Source organism: Oncorhynchus masou, chromosome 30 (assembly GCF_036934945.1).
Source record: "Oncorhynchus masou masou isolate Uvic2021 chromosome 30, UVic_Omas_1.1, whole genome shotgun sequence".
Taxonomy (NCBI): domain Eukaryota; kingdom Metazoa; phylum Chordata; class Actinopteri; order Salmoniformes; family Salmonidae; genus Oncorhynchus; species Oncorhynchus masou.
The window spans coordinates 17,455,935-17,478,361 of NC_088241.1; the positions used below are offsets into that span (position 1 = coordinate 17,455,935).

Consider the following 22,427-nt stretch of genomic DNA (forward strand, 5'->3'; position numbering starts at 1 on the left):
TAGTGACAGTGTTCTTATTCTCCATGGACTTTGCAGTGTCCCAGAACTTTTTTGTGTTTGTGTTGCAGGAAGCAAATTTCTTCTTGAAAAAGCTAGCCTTGGCTTTTCTAACTGCCTGTTTATATTGGTTTCTAGCTTCCCTGAAAAGTTGCATATCACGGGGGCTGTTCGATGCTAATGCAGAACACCATAGGATGGGATTTTACCCTGTTTTCTCCCCAATTTCAAGGTATCCAATTTTTTTTTAGTAGCTACCATCTTGTCTCATCGCTACAACTCCCATACTCAGGAGAGACGAAGGTTGAAAGTCATGCATCCTCCAATACACAACCCAACCAAGCCGCGCATCCAACCCAGAAGCCAGCCGCACCAATGTGTCGGAGGAAACACTGTGCACCTGGCAACCTTGATTAGCACGCACTGCGCCCAGCCCACCGCAGGAGTCGCTGGTGCGCAATGAGACAAGGATATCCCTACCGGCCAACCCCTCCCTAACCCGGACAACGCTAGGCCAATTGTGCGTCGTGGCCGGTTACGACAGAGCCTGGGCGTGAACCCGGAGTCTCTAGTGGCAAAGCTGGCGCTGCAGTACAGCGCCCTTAACCATTGCGCCACCCGGGAGGTGCCATAGGATGTTTTTGTGTTGGTTCAGAGCAGTCAGGTCTGGAGAGAACCAAGGGCTATATCTGTTCCTTGTTCTAAATTTCTTGAATGGGGCATGCTTATTTAAGATGGTGAGGAAGGCATTTAAAAAAGATAACCAGGCATCCTCTACTGACGGGATGAGATCAATATCCTTCCAGGATACCCCGGCCAGGTCTATTCGAAAGGCCTGCTCGCTGTAGTGTTTCAGGGAGCGTTTGACAGTGATGAGTAGGGGTCGTTTGACCGCTGACCCATTACGGATGCAGGCATTTATTGAGGCAGTGAAAGACAGATTACCTATAGATTGGACATCATCTTTTCTAGGCTATTAGCGATAACAGAGCTACACTATATATACAGTGGGGCAAAAAAAGTATTTAGTCAATATTTAGCCACCAATTGTGCAAGTTCTCAACACTTAAAAAGATGAGAGAGGCCTGTAATTTTCATCATAGATACACTTCAAAAATGACAGACAAAATGAGAAAACAAAATCCAGAAAATCACATTGTAGGATTTTTCATTTATTTATTTGCAAATTATGGTGGAAAATAAGTATAGAAAAGACTATGTCCAATCTATAGTGCAAATCAATCACAGAACAACAGCAAAGGACCCTGTGAAGATGCTGGAGGAAACAGGTACAAAAGTATCTATATCCACAGTAAAACAAATCCCATGTCAACATAACCTGAAAGGCTGCTCAGCAAGGAAGAAGCTACCGCTCAAAAACCTCCATAAAAAAGCCAGACTACGGTTTGCAACTGCACATGGGGACAAAGATGGTACTTTTTGGAGAAATGTCCTCTGGTCTGATAAAACAAAAATAGAACTGTTTGGCCATAATGACCATCGTTATGTTTGGAGGAAAAAGGGGGAGGCTTGCAAGCCAAAGAACACCATCCCAACCGTGAAGCACGGGGGTGGCAGCATCATGTTGTGGGGGTGCTTTGCTGCAGGAGGGACTGGTGCACTTCATCATGAGGAAGGACAATTATGTGGATATATTGAAGCAACATCTTAAGACATCAGTCAGGAAATGAAAGCCTGGTCGCAAATGGGTCTTCCAAATGGACAATAACCCCAAGCATACTTCCAAAGTTGTGGCAAAATGGCTTAAGGACAACAAAGTCAAGGTATTGGAGTGGCCATCACAAAGCTCTAACCTATAGAAAATTTGTAGGCAGAACTGAAAAAGCATGTGCGAACAAGGAGGCCTTACACACCTGACTCAGTTACACCAGCTCTGTCAGGAGGAATGGGCCAAAATTCACCCAACTTATTGTGGGAAGCTTGTGCAAGGCTACCCAAAAACGTTTGAAGTTAAGTTAAAAAATGCAAAGGCAATGCTGCCAAATACTAATTGATTGTATGTAAACGTCTGACCCAGTGGGAATGTGATGAAAGAAATAAAAGCTTAAATAAATCATTCTCTATACTATTATTGACATTTCACATTCTTAAAATAAAGTGGTGATCCTAACTGACCTATAACAGGGAATTTTTACGAGGATTAAATGTCAGAATTGAGAAAAACTACGTTTAAAGGTATTTGGTTAAGGTGTATGTAAACTTCTGACTTCAACTGTAGCTAGGCAGGCTAACGTTAGTTAGCTAATTAATATGCTAGCTATAATACAGTAGGCGTATATTAATAATTATATACACTACAGTTCAAAAGTTTTGGGTCACTTAGAAATGTCCTTGTTTTTGAAAGAAAAGCAAAACATTTTGTCCATTAAAATAACATAAAATTGATCAGAAATACAGTGTATACATTGTTAATGTTGTAAATGACTATTGTAACTGTAAACAGCTGATTAAAAATAAAATGAATATCTACATAAGCATACAGAGGCACATTATCAGCAACCATCACTCCTGTGTTCCAATGGCACGTTGTGTTAGCTAATCTAAGTTTATAATTTTAAAAGGCTAATTGATCATTAGAAAACCCTTTTGCAATTATGTTAGCACAGCTGAAAACTGTGTCCTGATTAAAGAAGCAATACAACTGGCCTTCTTTAGACTTAGACTAGTTGAGTATTTGGAGCATTAGCATTTGTGGGTTTGATTATAGGCTCAAAATGGCCATAAACAAATAACTTTCTTCTGAAACACGTCAGTTTATTCTTGTTGCGAGAAATGAAGACTATTCCATGCAAGAAATTGCCAAGAAACGGAGGATCTCGTTCAACACTATGCACTACTCCCTTCACAGAACAGCGCAAACAGGTGTGAACTTGATCCCATAGGATGACATTCTGGGTGTGATCGTCCCAGGTGCGCGTGCACTCTGCACGTCTGCAAATGACTAAAAACAAGGCAACAAGGCAAAAACAATGTGCTTCGTCACAGTGGGTGTAGATAGAATTGCACCCTGCACACACACACCTGAGACGATCACACCAGAATATGTAATTATATGGGATCACATTGACCTTGGCTGTCCCGTCTTAATTTCTTACTGAAGCCGAAGTGCCCGTCCACGCCCACTGTGACGAAGCACAAGCATGATTTTAGTCCTTTGCTTTCGTCACTCTACGGGAATCCCCACGTGTCGCTTCCATTTTAGCCTATTGTAACGACCCTGCCTTATAAAGGCAGAAATAGACTGCCGCTTGAGCATGTTTTTGCGGCACAGTCGACAGCGCGCCGAACCTCGTGCTAGAAGGTCGAGGGTTCTGTTATGGGTGTATAAACTGATTGACTTCTGTTCTGGATCGTCTTCATTGCTGTAGTTGTACAAATATGTGTTTTCAACTTGTCTGCATTCTAGGTATGTTGTCACTTATTTTAAACAATGAGACTGATATCAAACTGTGCAGGCTCACCTAAAATTCTGATTTACTTTACTTGTCAATAGAGTCTGTGGACCTTTTTTATAGATACTTTCTCAATGTATAAATAACCTTTTGACGAACAAAACAGGTTTTTTTTCTGGTTAGCCATTGTAGTGTTACATTTCCATGAATTCTGTTGTGTTAATTTATTTAAATCAGGTGTGCAAACTCTGGAACAGCTGAGGGATCCTGAGGAGTGGTTTGAGAACTGATTTAGACCACAGTTCTCATTTGATGCAAGGTGTCTGTGTAACAGTATAATTTTAGACCGTCCCCTCGCCCATACCTGGGCGCGAACATCAACAACAGTCACCCACGAATTCTCGTTACCCATCACTCCACAAAAGCTGCGGCTCTTGCAGAGCAAGGGGAACTACTACTTCAAGGTCTCAGAGCAAGTGACGTCACCGATTGAAACGCTATTTAGCGCGCACCGCTGACTAAGCTAGCCGTTTCACATCCGTTACATCTGTCACAAGACACCTTCACTGGCCATATTTTTATTTATTTATTTTCTTCCCAATTTTGTGGTATCTAATTGGTAGTAGTCTTGTCTCATCGCTGCAACTCCCGTACGGACTCGGGAGAGGCGAAGGTCGAGAGCCATGCGTCATCCGAAACACAACCCAACCAAGCCGCGGTTGCACAAAAAGAGATCTGAGCAAACCACACCCCAAAATATTTGAATGAGCTGCCGCCCCTACAGAGAGGAAGAGGCAAAGCGAGATGTTTCACTCGCCAAAATCTGTCCAAAATAAACCCAATGCCCAACGACTCCCATTGTTAGGGTGGAAACATGAGCGTCTCGCCATTATTAACAGACATCTGTTATCACTAAAAGAGCAAAAACACTTTTTGTGAACCGCAAAGAACCATTTGAAGGGCTCAAAGGGTTATTTGTCATTATGGTTCCACACAGAACCTTCACCCAGTTTCTTAGTGTGTGACTTTGGTCGTTCGAGTAATTGGGCTGTGTCAGATTAGGTTACATCTCACGTGTCTCACGTGTGCGTTGGTAGGCAATTTCATAAAAAAATACATCCCGAAAATAGTTCACGCATGCTGAAAAGGGGTTATCAACAGCCGCCTAGTCATACCTAATTTAGGACATGCTGTTTGCATTGTAAAGTAGCTAATCTCATTCCCAGACACTTCCGCCCAAATGCACGAAGAGTCTGGTGGACCAACACGTCAAACTTGGCCTTCATTAGCATCAGTTTAGTTAGCTTGTATTTCCATACCTGACATGACTGTTGACATCTTATCTTATGTCAACATCTTATGTCATCTCATTGCAGTGTTCCCACAAGAACCACCGGTCATTTCAATAAGTATGCAGTAGGCCTATGTACTGATGTAACCAATTGGATTTGAGCCTAGGTTGTTTTCACAAGACTCTTTTAGCCCTCTGAATTTATGGCTTCGCTTGGAGGAGCTAACACAAGTGCTTATTGGGCCAGAACAGAACAGAACAATTGGGCCAGAACAGAGTAGCACGGCAGGCCCTTAGATGTACACGGAGAGCCAGCATTGATAATATGCATGTCAATCTCTCCTGGCTCAGGGTGGAGGCGAGATTGACGGCATCAATGCTTGTTTTTGTAAGAGGTATTGACATTTAAATCACTGAGCTGTCTGTTTAACCGACTAGCGCACACCCATACATACCCCACAAGACATACCACACCAGAGCTTTCTTCACAGTCCCCAAGACCAGAACAGACTCCGGAAAACTAACAGTACTACATAGTCATGACTACATAGAACTCTATTCCACATCATATACAGTGCCTTGCGAAAGTATTCGGCCCCCTTGAACTTTGCGACCTTTTGCCACATTTCAGGCTTCAAACATAAAGATATAAAACTGTATTTTTTTGTGAAGAATCAACAACAAGTGGGACACAATCATGAAGTGGAACGACATTTATTGGATATTTCAAACTGTTTTAACAAATCAAAAACTGAACAAATTGGGCGTGCAAAATTATTCAGCCCCTTTACTTTCAGTGCAGCAAACTCTCTCTAGAAGTTCAGTGAGGATCTCTGAATGACCCAATGTTGACCTAAATGACTAATTTACATTTAACATTTAAGTCGTTTAGCAGACGCTCTTATCCAGAGCGACTTACAAATTGGTGAATTCACCTTCTGACATCCAGTGGAACAGCCACTTTACAATAGTGCATCTAAATCATTAAGGGGGGGGTGAGAAGGATTACTTATCCTATCCTAGGTATTCCTTGAAGAGGTGGGGTTTCAGGTGTCTCCGGAAGGTGGTGATTGACTCCGCTGTCCTGGCGTCGTGAGGGAGTTTGTTCCACCATTGGGGGCCAGAGCAGCGAACAGTTTTGACTGGGCTGAGCGGGAACTGTACTTCCTCAATGGTAGGGAGGCGAGCAGGCCAGAGGTGGATGAACGCAGTGCCCTTGCTTGGGTGTAGGGCCTGATCAGAGCCTGGAGGTACTGCGGTGCCGTTCCCCTCACAGCTCCGTAGGCAAGCACCATGGTCTTGTAGCGGATGCGAGCTTCAACTGGAAGCCAGTGGAGAGAGCGGAGGAGCGGGGTGACGTGAGAGAACTTGGGAAGGTTGAACACCAGACGGGCTGCGGCATTCTGGATGAGTTGTAGGGGTTTAATGGCACAGGCAGGGAGCCCAGCCAACAGCGAGTTGCAGTAATCCAGACGGGAGATGACAAGTGCCTGGATTAGGACCTGCGCCGCTTCCTGTGTGAGGCAGGGTCGTACTCTGCGGATGTTGTAGAGCATGAACCTACAGGAACGGGCCACCGCCATGATGTTGGTTGAGAACGACAGGGTGTTGTCCAGGATCACGCCAAGGTTCTTAGCGCTCTGGGAGGAGGACACAATGGAGTTGTCAACCGTGATGGCGAGATCATGGAACGGGCAGTCCTTCCCCGGGAGGAAGAGCAGCTCCGTCTTGCCGAGGTTCAGCTTGAGGTGGTGATCCGTCATCCACACTGATATGTCTGCCAGACATGCAGAGATGCGATTCGCCACCTGGTCATCAGAAGGGGGAAAGGAGAAGATTAATTGTGTGTCGTCTGCATAGCAATGATAGGAGAGACCATGTGAGGTTATGACAGAGCCAAGTGACTTGGTGTATAGCGAGAATAGGAGAGGGCCTAGAACAGGGCCCTGGGGGACACCAGTGGTGAGAGCGCGTGGCGAGGAGACAGATTCTCGCCACGCCACCTGGTAGGAGCGACCTGTCAGGTAGGACGCAATCCACGCGTGGGCCGCGCCGGAGATGCCCAACTCGGAGAGGGTGGAGAGGAGGATCTGATGGTTCACAGTATCGAAGGCAGCCGATAGGTCTAGAAGGATGAGAGCAGAGGAGAGAGTTAGCTTTAGCAGTGCGGAGCGCCTCCGTGATGCAGAGAAGAGCAGTCTCAGTTGAATGACTAGTCTTGAAACCTGACTGATTTGGATCAAGAAGGTCATTCTGAGAGAGATAGCGGGAGAGCTGGCCAAGGACGGCACGTTCAAGAGTTTTGGAGAGAAAAGAAAGAAGGGATACTGGCCTGTAGTTGTTGACATCGGAGGGATCGAGTGTAGGTTTTTTCAGAAGGGGTGCAACTCTCTACTAATGATGATAAATACAATCCAAATACAATCCACCTGTGTGTAATCAAGTCTCCGTATAAATGCACCTGTACTGTGATAGTCTCAGAGGTCCATTAAAAGTGCAGAGAGCATCATGAAGAACAAGGAACACACCAGGCAGGTCCGAGATACTGTTGTGAAGAAGTTATAGCCGGATTTGGATACAAAAAGATTTCCCAAGCTTTAAACATCCCAAGGAGCACTGTGCAAGCGATAATATTGAAATGGAAGGAGTATCAGACCACTGCAAATCTACCAAGACCTGGCCGTCCCTCTAAACTTTCAGCTCATACAAGGAGAAGACTGATCAGAGATGCAGCCAAGAGGCCCATGATCACTCTGGATGAACTGCAGAGATCTACAGCTGAGGTCGGAGACTCTGTCCATAGGACAACAATCAGTCGTATATTGCACAAATCTGGCCTTTATGGAAGAGTGGCAAGAAGAAAGCCATTTCTTAAAGATGTCCATAAAAAGTGAAGTTTAAAGTTTGCCACAAGCCACCTGGAAGACACACCAAACATGTGGAAGAAGGTGCTCTGGTCAGATGAAACTAAAATTGAACTTTTTGGCAACAATGCAAAACGTTATGTTTGGCGTAAAAGCAACACAGCTCATCACCCTGAACACACCATACCCACTGTCAAACATGGTGGTGGCAGCATCATGGTTTGGGCCTGCTTTTCTTCAGCAGGGACAGGGAAGATGGTTAAAATTGATGGGAAGATGGATGGAGCCAAATACAGGATCATTCTGGAAGAAAACCTGATGGGAGTCTGCAAAAGACCTGAGACTGGGACGGAGATTTGTCTTCCAACAAGACAATGATCCAAAACATAAAGCAAAATCTACAATGGAATGGTTCAAAAATAAACATATCCAGGTGTTAGAATGGCCAAGTCAAAGTCCAGACCTGAATCCAATCGAATCTGTGGAAAGAACTGAAAACTGCTGTTCACAAATGCTCTCCATCCAACCTCACTGAGCTCGAGCTGTTTTGCAAGGAGGAATGGGAAAAAATTTCAGTCTCTCGATGTGCAAAACTGATAGAGACATACCCCAAGCGACTTACAGCTGTAATCGCAGCAAAAGGTGGCGCTACAAAGTATTAACTTAAGGGGGCTGAATAATTTTGAACGCCCAATTTGTCAGTTTTTGATTTGTTAAAAAAGTTGGAAATATCCAATAAATGTTGTTCCACTTCATGATTGTGTCCCACTTGTTGTTGATTCTTCACAAATAAATACAGTTTTATATCTTTATGTTTGAAGCCTGAAATGTGGCAAAAGGTCGCAAAGTTCAAGGGGGCCGAATACTTTCGCAAGGCACTGTAACTCAGTCAAGCAGTAAAATCAGATTTTAAAAAACCCAGATAAAACAACACTTTATGGAACAGCGCTGTGAAGAGACACAGGCACACACACAGCATTCACAAACACATGCTAACACGGGCACTCTACACACATGTACATCAGAATATTGTTATTTTGCAGTATTGTGGATTTTGTATTGTAGATTTATTATGGTAGAGTAGTGTGTTGTATGTTTGGACCCCAGGAAGAGTAGCTGCTGCCTTGGCAGCCGCTAATGTGGATCCAGAATAAATACAAATAGACTATAGTGACCACCTCCGTTAAGCTGACACTGCCTAGTATGCTGCATAATACAGTGGCTTTAGGTCGACATGATCCTTTCTTGGGGTGAGGTGGATTCCCATTCCTCATGTCCTTTTTCTTTATTCACTTTTCAGTCTCCGTATTCTCAGTCTCAGTGTGCGCAGCCTCAGTAGGGGAGAAGCTGGTTTCCTACACATGTCAAGAGGGTACAAACACACTTGAAATACCATTTGGAGCAGTGGATCCCCAATGTGATCAGAGCTGGACCACTGGCAAAAAGGTAATCTATTTTCTACAGTATGTGGTCATGACAAGTAGATACAACGTGAATTCCGATATCTTTATTAGAGCAATTTTTCTTTTTACATATCACCATTGACAGTACGAAAATTGCTGCACTCACTACTGTAATTCACTCTGTATAACAGTGTCTGCTAAATGACATGTTATGGCAGGGGCTATGTCAATTGAGACATGCCATGTGAAAGATAATTTTTTTCACTACAGCCCATTGCTTACTATGAAAATGGCAAAGGTGAATGCAGTTTTTCATGCGAAGAAGTTATCTCTGGCAAAGTCATCCTCCGTGAATGTCCCAATGTCACATTAACTATTGGTTGCACCACCAAGGTAGGTCAACTCATACAATTCACCTTCCTCTTCTCTGTTACTGCCTACCAAATGCCAACATAGTAAACGTTTCTAAATATTTACACCTTTCTCTTTCACAGGATGGGGTATATGAAGAGACCAGGCTGCACTTCTCAGGTGTGGTTGCTCCTGATGTTATTGGTGTATAACACAACATACCATTGATGTTCATATAAAGCGTTGTTGTCATCATATTGTCATCATAAAAATAAAATAGTTACTTTACGAGTAAAGTAGGAAGCCCAGGTTGCAATAGGCAAAAATATATTGTGTCATGTAAGGAGTGTAGATATTTGGCCTGGCGACGCGGTTTTATGGGCTGACTGAATGGAAGCTGATATTTGAGTTTTTTACTCTGCTGGTCTTGGCAGATTAGCAGTCCTCATTGTCCAAGACAGAATCAAGACTGAGTAAAAATGTATCCGACACCGAGACAATCAATACAGATGTGGGATCTTAATTGTATCACTTTTTTCTTTGCAGAGGATTTGCATGTACAGCTTGTAATTCCCACTTTTAAAATGTCAACTTCATTTTCCCTAACAAAACCTGTATAAACCCCTACAGAAAATGTCCATTTAATTATAATCCACATTTATAATCCACATAGTTAAAATTTCCTCTTAATTCAGGATTATTTTTCTGCTGTAGCAAACTGGCTCAAATTTAAGATCCTAAGGTCCAGACCAGACTCAAGTTCTGTTCCAAACACAAAAACCGAATATACAAAACACAGTGGGATATGAAGTGGACAATACCAGGTGGGAGAACAACACTTCTTTTGAGTTTAAGATAAAGACAAATTGTAGGAGGAGACCCTCCCACAGTTCAGAATCATTAGCATATTTAAGCAATAATGCCTGAGGGTTGTCTAGGGCAAGAAAGTTGTCTCCACTTCTCTGGTAAGGATTCCTTCGATTTCAGTGCCTTATACCATTAGCCATTATTTTATCATATTGCTCATATTATTCATTTTCTCATTTTATAGGGATAAGTGTCAGCAACCAAGCTTTGCCTCCGGAAACTGCCAGCACTGCATCTACAAACGTTCAACATGCTCATTATGGTTAAGTATAGAGTTTTTTATTTTATTCGTTACACCAGTGGTCTCCCAACAGGTCGATCGGCCCACCTATGAGTAGCTCGCCAAACAATTCTTAAAGTACATGCAATTTTCACGTGTTCCACGGCAAACTGTCATAAACAAATCTCACAAGTATCAGACACTGTAAACTCCCAGCTACTTACTATCTAACAAATGCAACAATGACATTATCCAACACCTGGTTATCCACTATTGTCGTAAAAGCCAAACCTAACACAATATATGCCTATTACCTTAGCCCCAGTCTGTCTATTTGCTGCTCGAGTTTGTCTATCGTGTGTAGTCAGTGGATGTGATACAGAAATACTTTCCCCAAAACCTTCTCAATTAAATTTTAACTGCAAAGTAGGCTTACCTGGCAGACTAGTCTATACCATGAGTAAGTGCAGTGCATTCGGAAAGTATTTTGATGCCTTGACTTTTAAGGCTGTAAAGTATTATTTATTTTTTATTCTAAAATGTATTAAATATTATATCAATCTACATACAATACCTCATAATGACAAAGAGAAAACAGGTTTTTGGAAATGTTTGCTAATTTATAAAAAAATAAAAAAAACAGATACCTTATTTACGTAAGTATCCCTTTCCTATGAGACCCTATGAGACCTGTTTCCATTGATAATCCTTGAGATGTTTCTACAAATTTATTGGTGTCCACATGTGGTAAATTCAATTGATTGGACATGATTTGGAAAGGAACACACCTGTCTATATATGGTCCCACATTTGAGAGTGCATGTTGGAGCAAAAACCAAGGCATGAGGTCAAAGGAATTGTCCGTAGAGCTCCGAGATAGGATTTTGTCGAGGCACAGATCTGGGGAAGGGTAACAAAAAATGTCAGCAGCATTGAAGGTCCCCAAGAACACAGTGGCCTTCATCATTCTTAAATGGAAGAAGTTTGGAGAGCCTTCCAGAAGGACAACCATCTCTGCAGCACTCTACCAACCAGGCCTTTAATGGTAGAGTGGCTAGACGGAAGCCACTCCTCAGTAGAAGGCCTCCTTGGAGTTTGCCAAAAGACACCTAAAGACTCTCAGACCATGAGAATCAAGATTCTCTGGTTTGATGAAACCAGGATGTAACTATTTGGCCTGAATGCCAACCGTCACGTCTGGAGGAAACCTGGCACCATCCCTATGGTGAAGCCTGGTGATTGCATCATCAGCAGCAAGGACTGGGAGACTAGTCAGGATCGAGGGAGAAATGAACAGAGCAAAGTACAGAGAGATCCTTGATGAAAACCTGCTCCAGAGAGCTCAGGACCTCAGACTGGGGCAAAGGTTCACCTTCCAACAAGACAACAACCCTAAGCACACAGCCAAGACAACGCAAGAGTGACTTTGAGACAAGTCTCTAAATGTCCCGATTTGAACATCTCTTGCGAGACCTGAAAATAGTGTCATTCCCCATCCAACCTGATAGAACTTGAGAGAATCTGCAGAGAAGAATGGGAGAAACTCCCCAAATACAGACGTGCCAAGCTTGAAGTGTCATACCCAAGAAGACTTGATGCTGTAATCGCTGCCAAAGGTACTTCAACAAATGACTGAGCAAAGGGTCTGAATACTCATGTAAATGTGATATTTCCATTTTTTATTTTTAATACATTTGTTAACATTTCTAAAAACCTGTTTTTGCTTTGTCATTATGGGTTATTGTGTGTAGATTGATGAGGAAAAAAATATGAAATCAATTTTAGAATAAGGCTGTAACAAAATGTGGAAAAACTAAAGGGGTCTGAATACCTTGTGAATGCACTGTATATCATTAGTATCTATTGTGTTATTTGCCAACTTTACCATTAAATGAGCAGCAGCAGTACAGAACTATTGATTGACCAGCACATTAGATGGCACATTCCTCACTTGCTAGATGCACAATTAAAGAGCCAGATGTGCAATAAAATGGGGAATTACACTCAACAACAAAAAGTTTTTTTCTACCCAACTTTAAAAATCATGATCTTCTGATTTAAGGTAATCATTGACATGGAATCAGAACATTGATTGTATTGTTTCTCTATGAATAATTGTAATTTTGTGAGTGAAAAAGCAAAACAAATCTAAAACCAGGAGGGGGTGGGGTGAAGAAGTCACACATTTTGTAGGGCCCCCCTTAGTTGTTTATTAACCATTATTTGACCATGTATATTGACAGAAAAACAGTGCACTACTTTCTCTTGTACACTAAGGACCTGGGGAAGAGTTGCAGGGTAGAGGAAAAGAATGTGCCTATTTTTGAAAGCTAGAAAAAATGAGAAGCTCATGACATGTTTTATTTTCCAGAAAGTTTGGAAACCCATGCTTTTTACATTTGGGGATAGATTGATAGCACAAACATGTGGAACTGTTAGATAAATATAAGTGGAATGCAACAATTTGACTATCAGTTTTACAACCATCTACTGTATTGTGTATCATGAATCAGCTCCACTCCAATATCTCATAAATTCTTGATGTTCTTCACATGGATATATTAAAATTAGATGTTTTTAAATACCATACAAGAAGCCTTTTTGGAAAAAAGTTATTATTTTGACAGTACAACGTAAGTGCTTTTCATACACTATGCTCAAATCGCAATGTTACCTTATTTGCGGGTGAACTTCCTCTCTTGAAGCATCTCCAGTTCCATTTCCCATTCATTTATTGACAAATGTTATGCTCTGTTTATATTTCAGGATTAATGATATTCTCGGTTCTGTCACCTCTGGTTATTGTGATCAGTGTGATCATCAGCCGTTACTGCAGATCTCATCCAAATGAAGGTGAGGAGGCTTCATCCATGGTGTTGTAATCCCCCCAAAGGACCTAGATGACATCTATCCTGCCAATGAAGAATACTGAATCAGGCATTATCTTAACATTTAGCCAGTAGGATTATTGACAGGTAATCCTTTCGGGACTGCTGCTCTACCTCTCTGAAGGGAAAGAAATCAGCTTTTAGACCATGTAGGTTTTTAGTTTCATTGCAGACAAATTAAAATGATGTAGTTCTGTGAAGCACTCAATGTTGTGCACTTTCCTGCATTCTCTTTTAATTCCAATACTCAAATAACCCCTAAACTTGTTTACCAGTGATGCAGGAGACGTTGGCAGTCTTTTCACCTAAGACAGGAAGGAGAAAAGCCATAGATCTTTCTGTGAAAATGTATTCTTGCTGCTAACATTTGAAACTCTTCTGCATCACAATGCTGGAACATACATCTAGTGTTGTAGTATTAATGTAGTAACAAGTATTTCCAATCTATTTATTGCTGACAGATGTATAAGTGTAAAATGAGGAAGGTATGGTATTTCTAGGTATTTTTGCCAACAGTACAGTAATTGTTACTGTACATTGCCATTTCTCTCTTACATATTTGTGAAAACTGTTAATATGACAGTTAGCTACAGTAGATGGTAGCGATGCCAAGCAGTAACAGAAAGCACTCAATGTTCATCAGTTCACCTTGGGCTTGGAAGTGATGAAATGAACCAGCAATTGGCGACTTACTCGTCTGAAGTCCTCATGCTATTGAGTAAGTTACTCAATCTGTGGGACCAGTGTGTATGGCAAGACTTGAAAATGGCTGTCTAGCCATGATCAACAACCAACTTGACAGAGCTTGAAGAATTTTAAAAAGAATAATGTGCAAATATTGTAGCATCCAGGCGTGCAAAGCTCTTAAGAGGCTTACCCTGAAATCGCTGCCAGAGGTGAAGCTAACATATACTTATGTAAATTAGATATATCTGTATTTCATTTATTTATTCTAAAAACAGGTTTTAAATTTGTCACTGTGGGGTATTATGTGTAGATGGGTGAGATAAAAAAATCAGGCTGTCACAACAAAATGTGGAATAAGTCGATAGTGCCTAAAGTATTCATACCTATCAATTTTAGAGATGCAGTAACAGAAAGTGCTCAAGGTTAATCGTTCATCTTGGGCTTGGAAGTGATGAAATGAGCTGGCAATTGGAGAGTTACTGGTCTGAAATCCTAATGCTTGCTGTGGCATGAGAAAGGTGCTGTGGGACCAGTGTCAAAATTAGCAAGGATACAAATGTTAAAAGCATTTTATTATTGGTTGATATCACATTTCACGGAGACTTACCAAACATCTGTTATTCTAATTCTTCTTATATTAACTAACAAACTGAATTTGATACACTAGTATTACATGCGCTGCAAATAAGCTCTATTTCTTTTTTAGGTCTGTTGCTTTGCATTTGTATTAACAACTGCTAACCATGTGTATGTGACCAATAACATTTGATATGATTTAATTCTGTTAAGATTATTATTACTATTGTGAAATAATGTGTTGTGTACTATGATCACACGGATGTCATAAAAAAATGTCACTGTTATTGTATGTGACCCATATCCACGCACTCCTCATGTCAAACCTGTCCTGTGATATGGTGATGCAATAAAAAAAACAAATATTTTGTTCTATAGTAATACATTTTTTAAGCTACATGGAATTTTGTCAAGGATTTTCAATGTTTAGATCAGTGGTGTAAAGTACTTTAGGCCAGGCACCACAGGTGAATAGGCATTTTTTAAAGTATTTTGTCTCATCAGACTGAAACTTTACCAGTTGAAAGTATACATAAATCCAATATATTATGGAATTACAAGTTCTAATTATTTTTAAATAAAATATGCAAATGAGGCAAACCGTCCTTAAAATATGCACTAATTTGCATATTACGAGAATCAGTTTTTTAACACATTGCTTCAAGGTAGAATGTGTTTTTTTTGTGATAAGACATTCAATGGTCAGACTTATGGATCAGTTCATCAAAATATTGTAATTTCATGGAATTCTTTAAACACTTTGCATGTATGACGGGTGAATATTTTGCATATATTTAAACAAAATGACACAAGATTAAAACGACACAAGATATTTAAGAAAAACTCAAAGTCTGACTATAAGACCCAAGAACCTGTGTGTGGAATAATGTGAATGTACGTCCTTTGAAAACTGAGAAAAATTAATTGGTGCACTGGGAACATGTCATTTTGAGAAAATGGCCGATACAGATAGGCTAATGGAATTAAAATGTACTTTCCATAAATATAATCATTTGTCACATTAATTAAAAATAAACAAAATATACCTTTTGTGTTTCAAGCAATAGAGCATATCCTTTGAATACTGGTCTGTTGGGCAAATATGCAGTTTTGGGCAAATTCTCATATCACTTTGCTCAGTTTCTCACATACAAGGCTTTTGTATGGCTGTTGAAATGTGCAGAACATTTATCAGCTATGCCTGCCCCATATCTAAGGCCCTCTTTGAGTTGTTGCTGGTGCCGCTTTACTTTATTGACTGTGTCATGTGACCTGCGCCTACGCTTGGCACACTCCCATTGAAGCAGCATCCGCTCTCACAACTCCTTGCTGATTGCTTCCAGGGTCACCAAAGTGCTGTCAAGCCACAATTTGTTCATCACATTTGATATAGCAGTGGCTCCCTCATTGAACGTAGCTGCTGCAATACTGGCTGCTCCGTCAATGTGACTTTTGCCCACAAAGACAATTTTGGGGCATCGCAACCATATTACAGAGTTCAGACATTCATCTGCATTCTGGGTTCCTCCATGCTACATTCTTTTGAGGACGTTATCATTTGACATCCTATGATATACAGGGACCATTTTCTGTGCAGCCTCTATTAAAAAATGTATGCCCTCCAAGGTTTTTGTGACAGGGTGGATCTTCTCCATTTTCTATGGCTCGCTGGTACCAGCACCAATGCACACACCTATCCCTTTGGTTGGAAGTGAATCCTCTCTTGTGCCAAGTGCCATCGAAGGATACATGAATGTCTATGATGGCATCCTCATCCTCCTTCTGCAACTCTGCTATGTCTGGGTCTATATCTGCATATGCTCTTCTAATTATCTTTGCAGCACTCTCCATTGACTGTAGTCCTCTGAATTTCTGAAACTAAAGTGGGGGGGGAATTACTTATTATGTCTGTCGACATCACAGTCTTAACTGCATGACTAAATATCAGCATGTTTTCCTATGTAAATACCAGCATGTTATCCTATGTAAATATCAACATGTTATCCTATGTAAATATCAACATGTTATCCTATGTAAATATCAGCATGTTATCCTATGTAAATATTTGCATATCAGCATGTATTTACTTTATGTAAAGCTAATTTCTCACTAATCACATCAGGCTACAGCCCTATGACACTGTAGGCCTATATTACAGTCTCATTATATAGTTATCCTATCACTCTGTTTTATTCACTTTGAATACATTTGCTGGAGCAAGGAAATGCATATTATTTTTACACAGCAAGTCACCTGACAATATTGGGCAACTCTCCATTTTTATTTACCTGTCATTCTGTCATGTCTCTGATATGAGCTGAATGCAAGAAAGGAATCCCTAGGTCTTTGCTTATTTTCTTTAGAGCTGCATAACCAAGTCCAAGTTCATGGGCTAGAAGAACCATCCTCATATCAAATGCCACTCTACCCTGGAGCACTCCTGTAGCCTGGATGAAGTGTAAACACTCCTAAATGCATCACGATCAACTTCACAGTATGCACATTATATCAAGACATAATTACAGAATCACTGGTTGGTGGGGTCTATGGTGATTTTCAGTCCAGGTTTAGACAATTAGCGCAAATGAAATAATGTACAAGTTAGTTTACTTGTGACATAAAAATAAAAGCCACTGTTGGCTGGCTGCTGTCTGGTTGATCGCCGCTATTACAACTACTCGGTACAACTACTAGTCGAATAAGACATGGGAGAGATGACGAATTTTGGCAAAGAGATTTATTTATAGACTAATAAACTTGCAACAAATAGCCAAACCGAAAACTGCAGACATTACTAGTGCCCCCCCCCCCCATAAAATAAATCTAATGAAACGCAGCCAAACGTGATCAGAAATCTCAACTCGCAAGCAAGTCGCAGCAATGAAAAATTGAGTGCGAGCGCGTTCACGCGAAGGGGGGATTCTGGCAGGAGGGAGCTTTTCGGCACACCTGTTACGTCCTTTTCCTGTACTGCCACTACCTCGATCGGCGGATCAGGCTATTTTTTCTTTCATTCACTACTTTTCTCGCATTGGCTGACTGATATCGCCTATTTGTATTCACATACTGTGGGTATATTCTTCGAGATTTTCTAATTTTGTCACTATTTACGTGGATTCTTCGCGGGATATATTTTCAAACAAGGAAGTGTTGTGGGGCAAGTTTTAAACAATCAGGTTGCCGTAAAGGGCCTTTAAATGCCGGTAACCAATCGGATGTCAGAAAATTACTCATCTTTCAGCATGAAGCACGACGTCTACAAATGATATAGCCATGTATGGACTAGCTAACGATAAGCTTTTGAACAATGAATGTTTCAACATGGAGAGTTTTAAAAATAGCGGTTGAAGTTCTTCATGAAACATGCTATCAAGAACGACATTTATGGTAGGTGTAGTTGACGGAGTTGGGATAAAATTATACAAATAAAGTATGTATATACATTATTGCCTATTTATTTGTACATGTTGTGAAAGTATGGAAGTTACAGTTGCAAAATATCCCAAAATCTGAAAATTGACAGATGAAAGCAAAATCACAATTTTTTCCTGTGTTGTCGGCCTTGAGTAAAACTACTTTAAAGAAAGTATTGTGCTTTTTACTCCATACATTTTCCCCTTGAAGTACTCGTTACATTTTGAACGCTTAGCAGGACAGGAAAATTATGAAATTCCCGCACTTATCAAGAGAACACGTGGTCATCCCAAGTACCTATGGTCTGGCAAACTCACTAAACACAAATGTATCTTTTGAAAATAATGTCTGAGTGTTGGAGTCTGCCTCTGGCTATCCGTGAACTTTAAAAACAAGAAAATGGTACCGTCTGCTTTGCTCAATATAAGGAATTTGAAATTATTTATACTTCTACTTTTGATACATAAGTATATTTTAGCAATTACATTTACTTTTGATACTTAAGTATATTTAAAACCAAATACTTTTAGAATTTTACTAAAGTAGTATTTTACTGGGTGACTTTCACTTTTACTTTAGTAATTTTCTGTCACGAGAATTTTCAATCCCAATGATAATAACTGACAATCAATAGCTCTGGCCAATCCCCGCGATCTGTAAAACCATGGGTTTAATAATAATTAGTCAAAGACTCAGTTTAGGCAAAAAAATAGTACAGTTCATTCAGAGAACGTTCTAAAGTCCATTATACAAAGACATCCATTTTATAGCTGCACACAAACACTAGGTATCCTACGCACATATTTCCACACAAACAGTAGATGAGTTTTATCCTTCTCCATAGTTCTCACCACTGTGTATCACTGCCCTGCCGACAGTTCCATTCCCCAGAGATTATGGAAACCTTGAGAAGTACTCCCTATGCTATCATAGGTGCCAGGTCGGTCCAAACACAGTTTAACTGTTCTCTTTTTTTTTCTTCTTTGGCACACACATACAAGTTCAAACCCTAAACTACGCCTTGCTCAGACAGTCTGTGTTTTTCCACTATACAGATACATTGTTTAACCTAATTCTGACTAAAACTATAAACATCATCAGATTATAATTTTATGATTCTAATCAATTTTATACAGTTAGAAGGTTTCAGAGTGGAATTATTTTATCATTATCTTTCAACATGTACATTATTTTATCATTTTCTATTATGGTATCTATACTTTTACTCAAGTATGACAATTGGGTTCTTTTTCCACCACTGGTTTAGATCGAATGTAAACTGGCTTCCATTTGATGCTGTATGATGTTATTACTTTGTAACATGTTTGGGGTAATGTGATTGTCAATCACAATGACAGAGACTTCACAGAATTGTTGTCACTCAAAAGATTAGTGATATTTATGTATTTAACAATAACAGCTATCCAAAAAAACACTTTGTGTTAACCCTTGAGGATAATTGTTATCATCCCTTTTAAAATGTGCACATTACAACATTGACAGGTGATGGAAATTACTAATATCAAGGTACAGTATATGTACCATGTGTAACTCTGTGTTGTTGTGTCGAACTGCTTTGCTTTTATCTTGGCCAGGTCGCAGTTGCAAATGAGAACTTGTTCTCAACTAGCCTACCTGGTTAAATAAAGGTGAAATAAAATAAATAAAAACTAGTATAAAATATTATAGAATGTGTTGTGTGAAATAGGTAGAGATTTTTTTTTGACAGACATTTAGCACCTCAAACAGTATACTATGCAGAAAAATAGTTATGCATCTAGTTTGTAAGCCTCTGTAAAATGGTAGGGTAAATCATTTATCTTAATAACATGAACTATTCTGAGGAACAATCAACTTATCTAAGAGAAACATCACTACTGTGGTGACTAAAAAAGACTAAAACTCGTTTTAAGAAAAAGTTAAAGAACATTTATCTAAGAACCATAGCACATGTACATCAGAAACAGTACGTTACAAAAGTATTTACGACTTCATTCTTTTCAATGTATACACACAATTGCTGATCATGTTCAAAAACCAAATATTCACCAAAGCCCACTTTCATAATGCTTGGAGGAAAATAATATTTTTGGGTTCTGCATACAAGATTAATAAAATACTGTTTTGGCCTCACAAAATAACAAAAACGTATCAATAATGCCTGAACATTAGAGTTCATTGAGAGATTTGCTTGGCTCATATGGAATGCCGTATTGGTTGGTTTCATCTCTCTGTGCAGAGTCCAGCGTGTCCCACCAAATCCTGCCAACACGGGAGCCCCATGAAACAGTGCTCAGATCAATTCCATTTCATTACCAATCAATACAGGAATTTAATTAGGCATGAAATGCCATGTAGTACACATTGGTAATTTTCCAGTTCAACATCAATGTCAACTTCAATTGACTGAAATGCAAATGGAATTAACCCCAACTTTGCCATGGAGCGACCCTGCAGAATGACCCCTTATCATGAATTATTCCTTCTCCCTTTCCTGAAGTTCCTTGTTGGGGTTAGATTTGGGACTTAGATCGTGGGGTCCCTTCACAAGGCCCTGCTCCTTGTGCATCACAGGCACATGAATGCTGCAGACAGGCACTCATTGCTGGAGAACTGCTGCCCTAGCCTGGCTGCACTGCTGTTTGGCTGCACGAGTGAAAGGGTGTAGGTTACTGTTTCTGCTTTATTTCTTTGAAAAGCCTAAACATCTTAGTTCTAAAGGACCGGCCAGAGGGTTGTTTGCCTCCATCTGCTCTAAAGATGAATTCTTCTCCTGGAAAATAGACATAACTCTTAGGCTCCTTGCACAGCTTCAAACGTGCCCTAGTCTTTCTCTGCATTTCCTCTCTACGTTCAAGTATACAATGAGCCCAAACTAGCAGAACAGGCTCTCACACACAGACATGTTTTATGGAACCCTGTCTCGACCAGTTTGGCCCCAGAGTGTAAATCAACATTAAATCTTTCTTCTCAAGGGGTGCATCTAGAAGTGGTTCTTGTGGATACTTCTTACTCCTTTGCAATAACATATTCCTTAGGATGACCTATGGTAAAGATGAGGATTATTAAGTAAATAAGGAAAATGAAATACATGGAAACCATCACCATAAAATGTTAGTTTCTTTCATCTGTTTAAAAAACAAATAAGTCAGAGGAACAGCTGGCAGTGTTGTAACTCACATAGCTGATGGTGAATATCAGCAATGCCACCACAATCCCCACAATGGAAAGAACTAGAATGGTATCCCTTTCTTCTGATTCGTCTGTGGACTCAAGGCAACCTGCAAAACAAGTATCCACAAATCCTTGAGCATCACTGGAAATGTTTTAAAAGATTAACTCTCTCTCTGTCCAATTTAAAACACTCACATACATTATACAGTAGGTCTACATACCAAAACAAGCACACAATGAGAGTAAAACACACTCACCTGTCACTCTGAGGTGAACCTGCCCCTCCTGGTTCTGCTCTCCTACAGGTGCTGCCAGGAGACACTTGTACCTCCCGCTATCAACAGCCATTACATTGGGCAGGAAGATATCGAAAGAGTCATCAGCCAAAAGTTCCACTTTACGCTCCAGACCGGCGTACCATTGGGTGGTGCTATTAGGTGATGATAGCCTCTTCATCAATAGACCAGACTCCTTATTAGAGGGCTCCTCACCCAGCTGGGAGAAGAGGGTTTGAGGTTACTATATGCCCTTAACAGCTGGTCTGGGACCAGTGCTGTATGTTTTTGGCATATATTGCACTTGTACAGAATTTGGTCAGATATTTCATAACACAGTTGGTGCTATCACAATAATAGAAAGCTTACCTTGTACCACCTCACCGCCCGGTATTGGACCCCAGGCTTACATATTGCTTTACATTTCAGAATTGAATCCTCTCCACAAACTGACTTCACTTCATGGGTAGGCCTATCCTGTGTGAGCCCACATTGCACGGAGGCAGCTATAGAAAAACACAAAATAAATTATAATTTCAAGTGAGCCTGCCAGCTGGACTAATATCAAACTCGTTTAAAAAAATAAATGACAACGTACCTAGAATCCAGACGAGTTGAAAAAACATATTTGTAGAACTACAGCAATGAAGATGATGATCGAGAACAGAAGAGTGGCAGTTTATATAAAGCCAAATGAAAGTGAAACTATAAAGCTGGGGATTTCCCATAGCGAGTGCCGCCTTGAGTTCCGTTCGTTTAGTGGGTGTGGCCTGGATGTGACCATTTGAAATCACAAAACTCGTAGCACCATAAAATCTCCCTCTGGTTCATCATAATCATGCCGTTCTTTCGTACTCAACGGATCCCCGACATTTCGCTAAATTGAAGGTGATAGGTCACAGTACGTGTGTGTATATCATTTGGAATAAGCGGCGAGCCTCTCAGTTGCGCGTGTACTCTCTTCACAGGCTCGACTGCAATTGGTTATATTGACCAACATGCTGATA

General features: G+C 40.5%; 1 protein-coding gene across 1 annotated transcript; it reads right to left on the reverse strand.

Moving 5' to 3' along the window:
- Window positions 1–19,360: 19,360 nt before the first annotated feature.
- On the reverse strand, window positions 19,361–22,128 carry LOC135522201 (CD83 antigen-like). The gene is made up of 5 exons (XM_064948256.1): window positions 22,019–22,128; window positions 21,790–21,926; window positions 21,403–21,640; window positions 21,152–21,252; window positions 19,361–21,015 (listed from the first exon to the last, which is right to left on the reverse strand). The coding sequence occupies exons 1-5, from the start codon at window positions 22,044–22,046 to the stop codon at window positions 20,863–20,865; spliced, it is 657 nt and encodes a 218-aa protein (XP_064804328.1). The 5' UTR covers window positions 22,047–22,128; the 3' UTR covers window positions 19,361–20,862.
- Window positions 22,129–22,427: the final 299 nt, after the last annotated feature.

Coding starts and splice junctions, on each gene's coding strand:
- LOC135522201 (XM_064948256.1), bottom strand. CDS start 22,046: ATGTTTTTTCAACTCGTCTGGATTCTAG. Junction 21,927..22,018: donor TCAACTCGTCTGGATTCTAG/GTACGTTGTCAT, acceptor GTTTTTCTATAG/CTGCCTCCGTGCAATGTGGG. Junction 21,253..21,402: donor GGTTCACCTCAGAGTGACAG/GTGAGTGTGTTT, acceptor CTTGTTTTGCAG/GTTGCCTTGAGTCCACAGAC.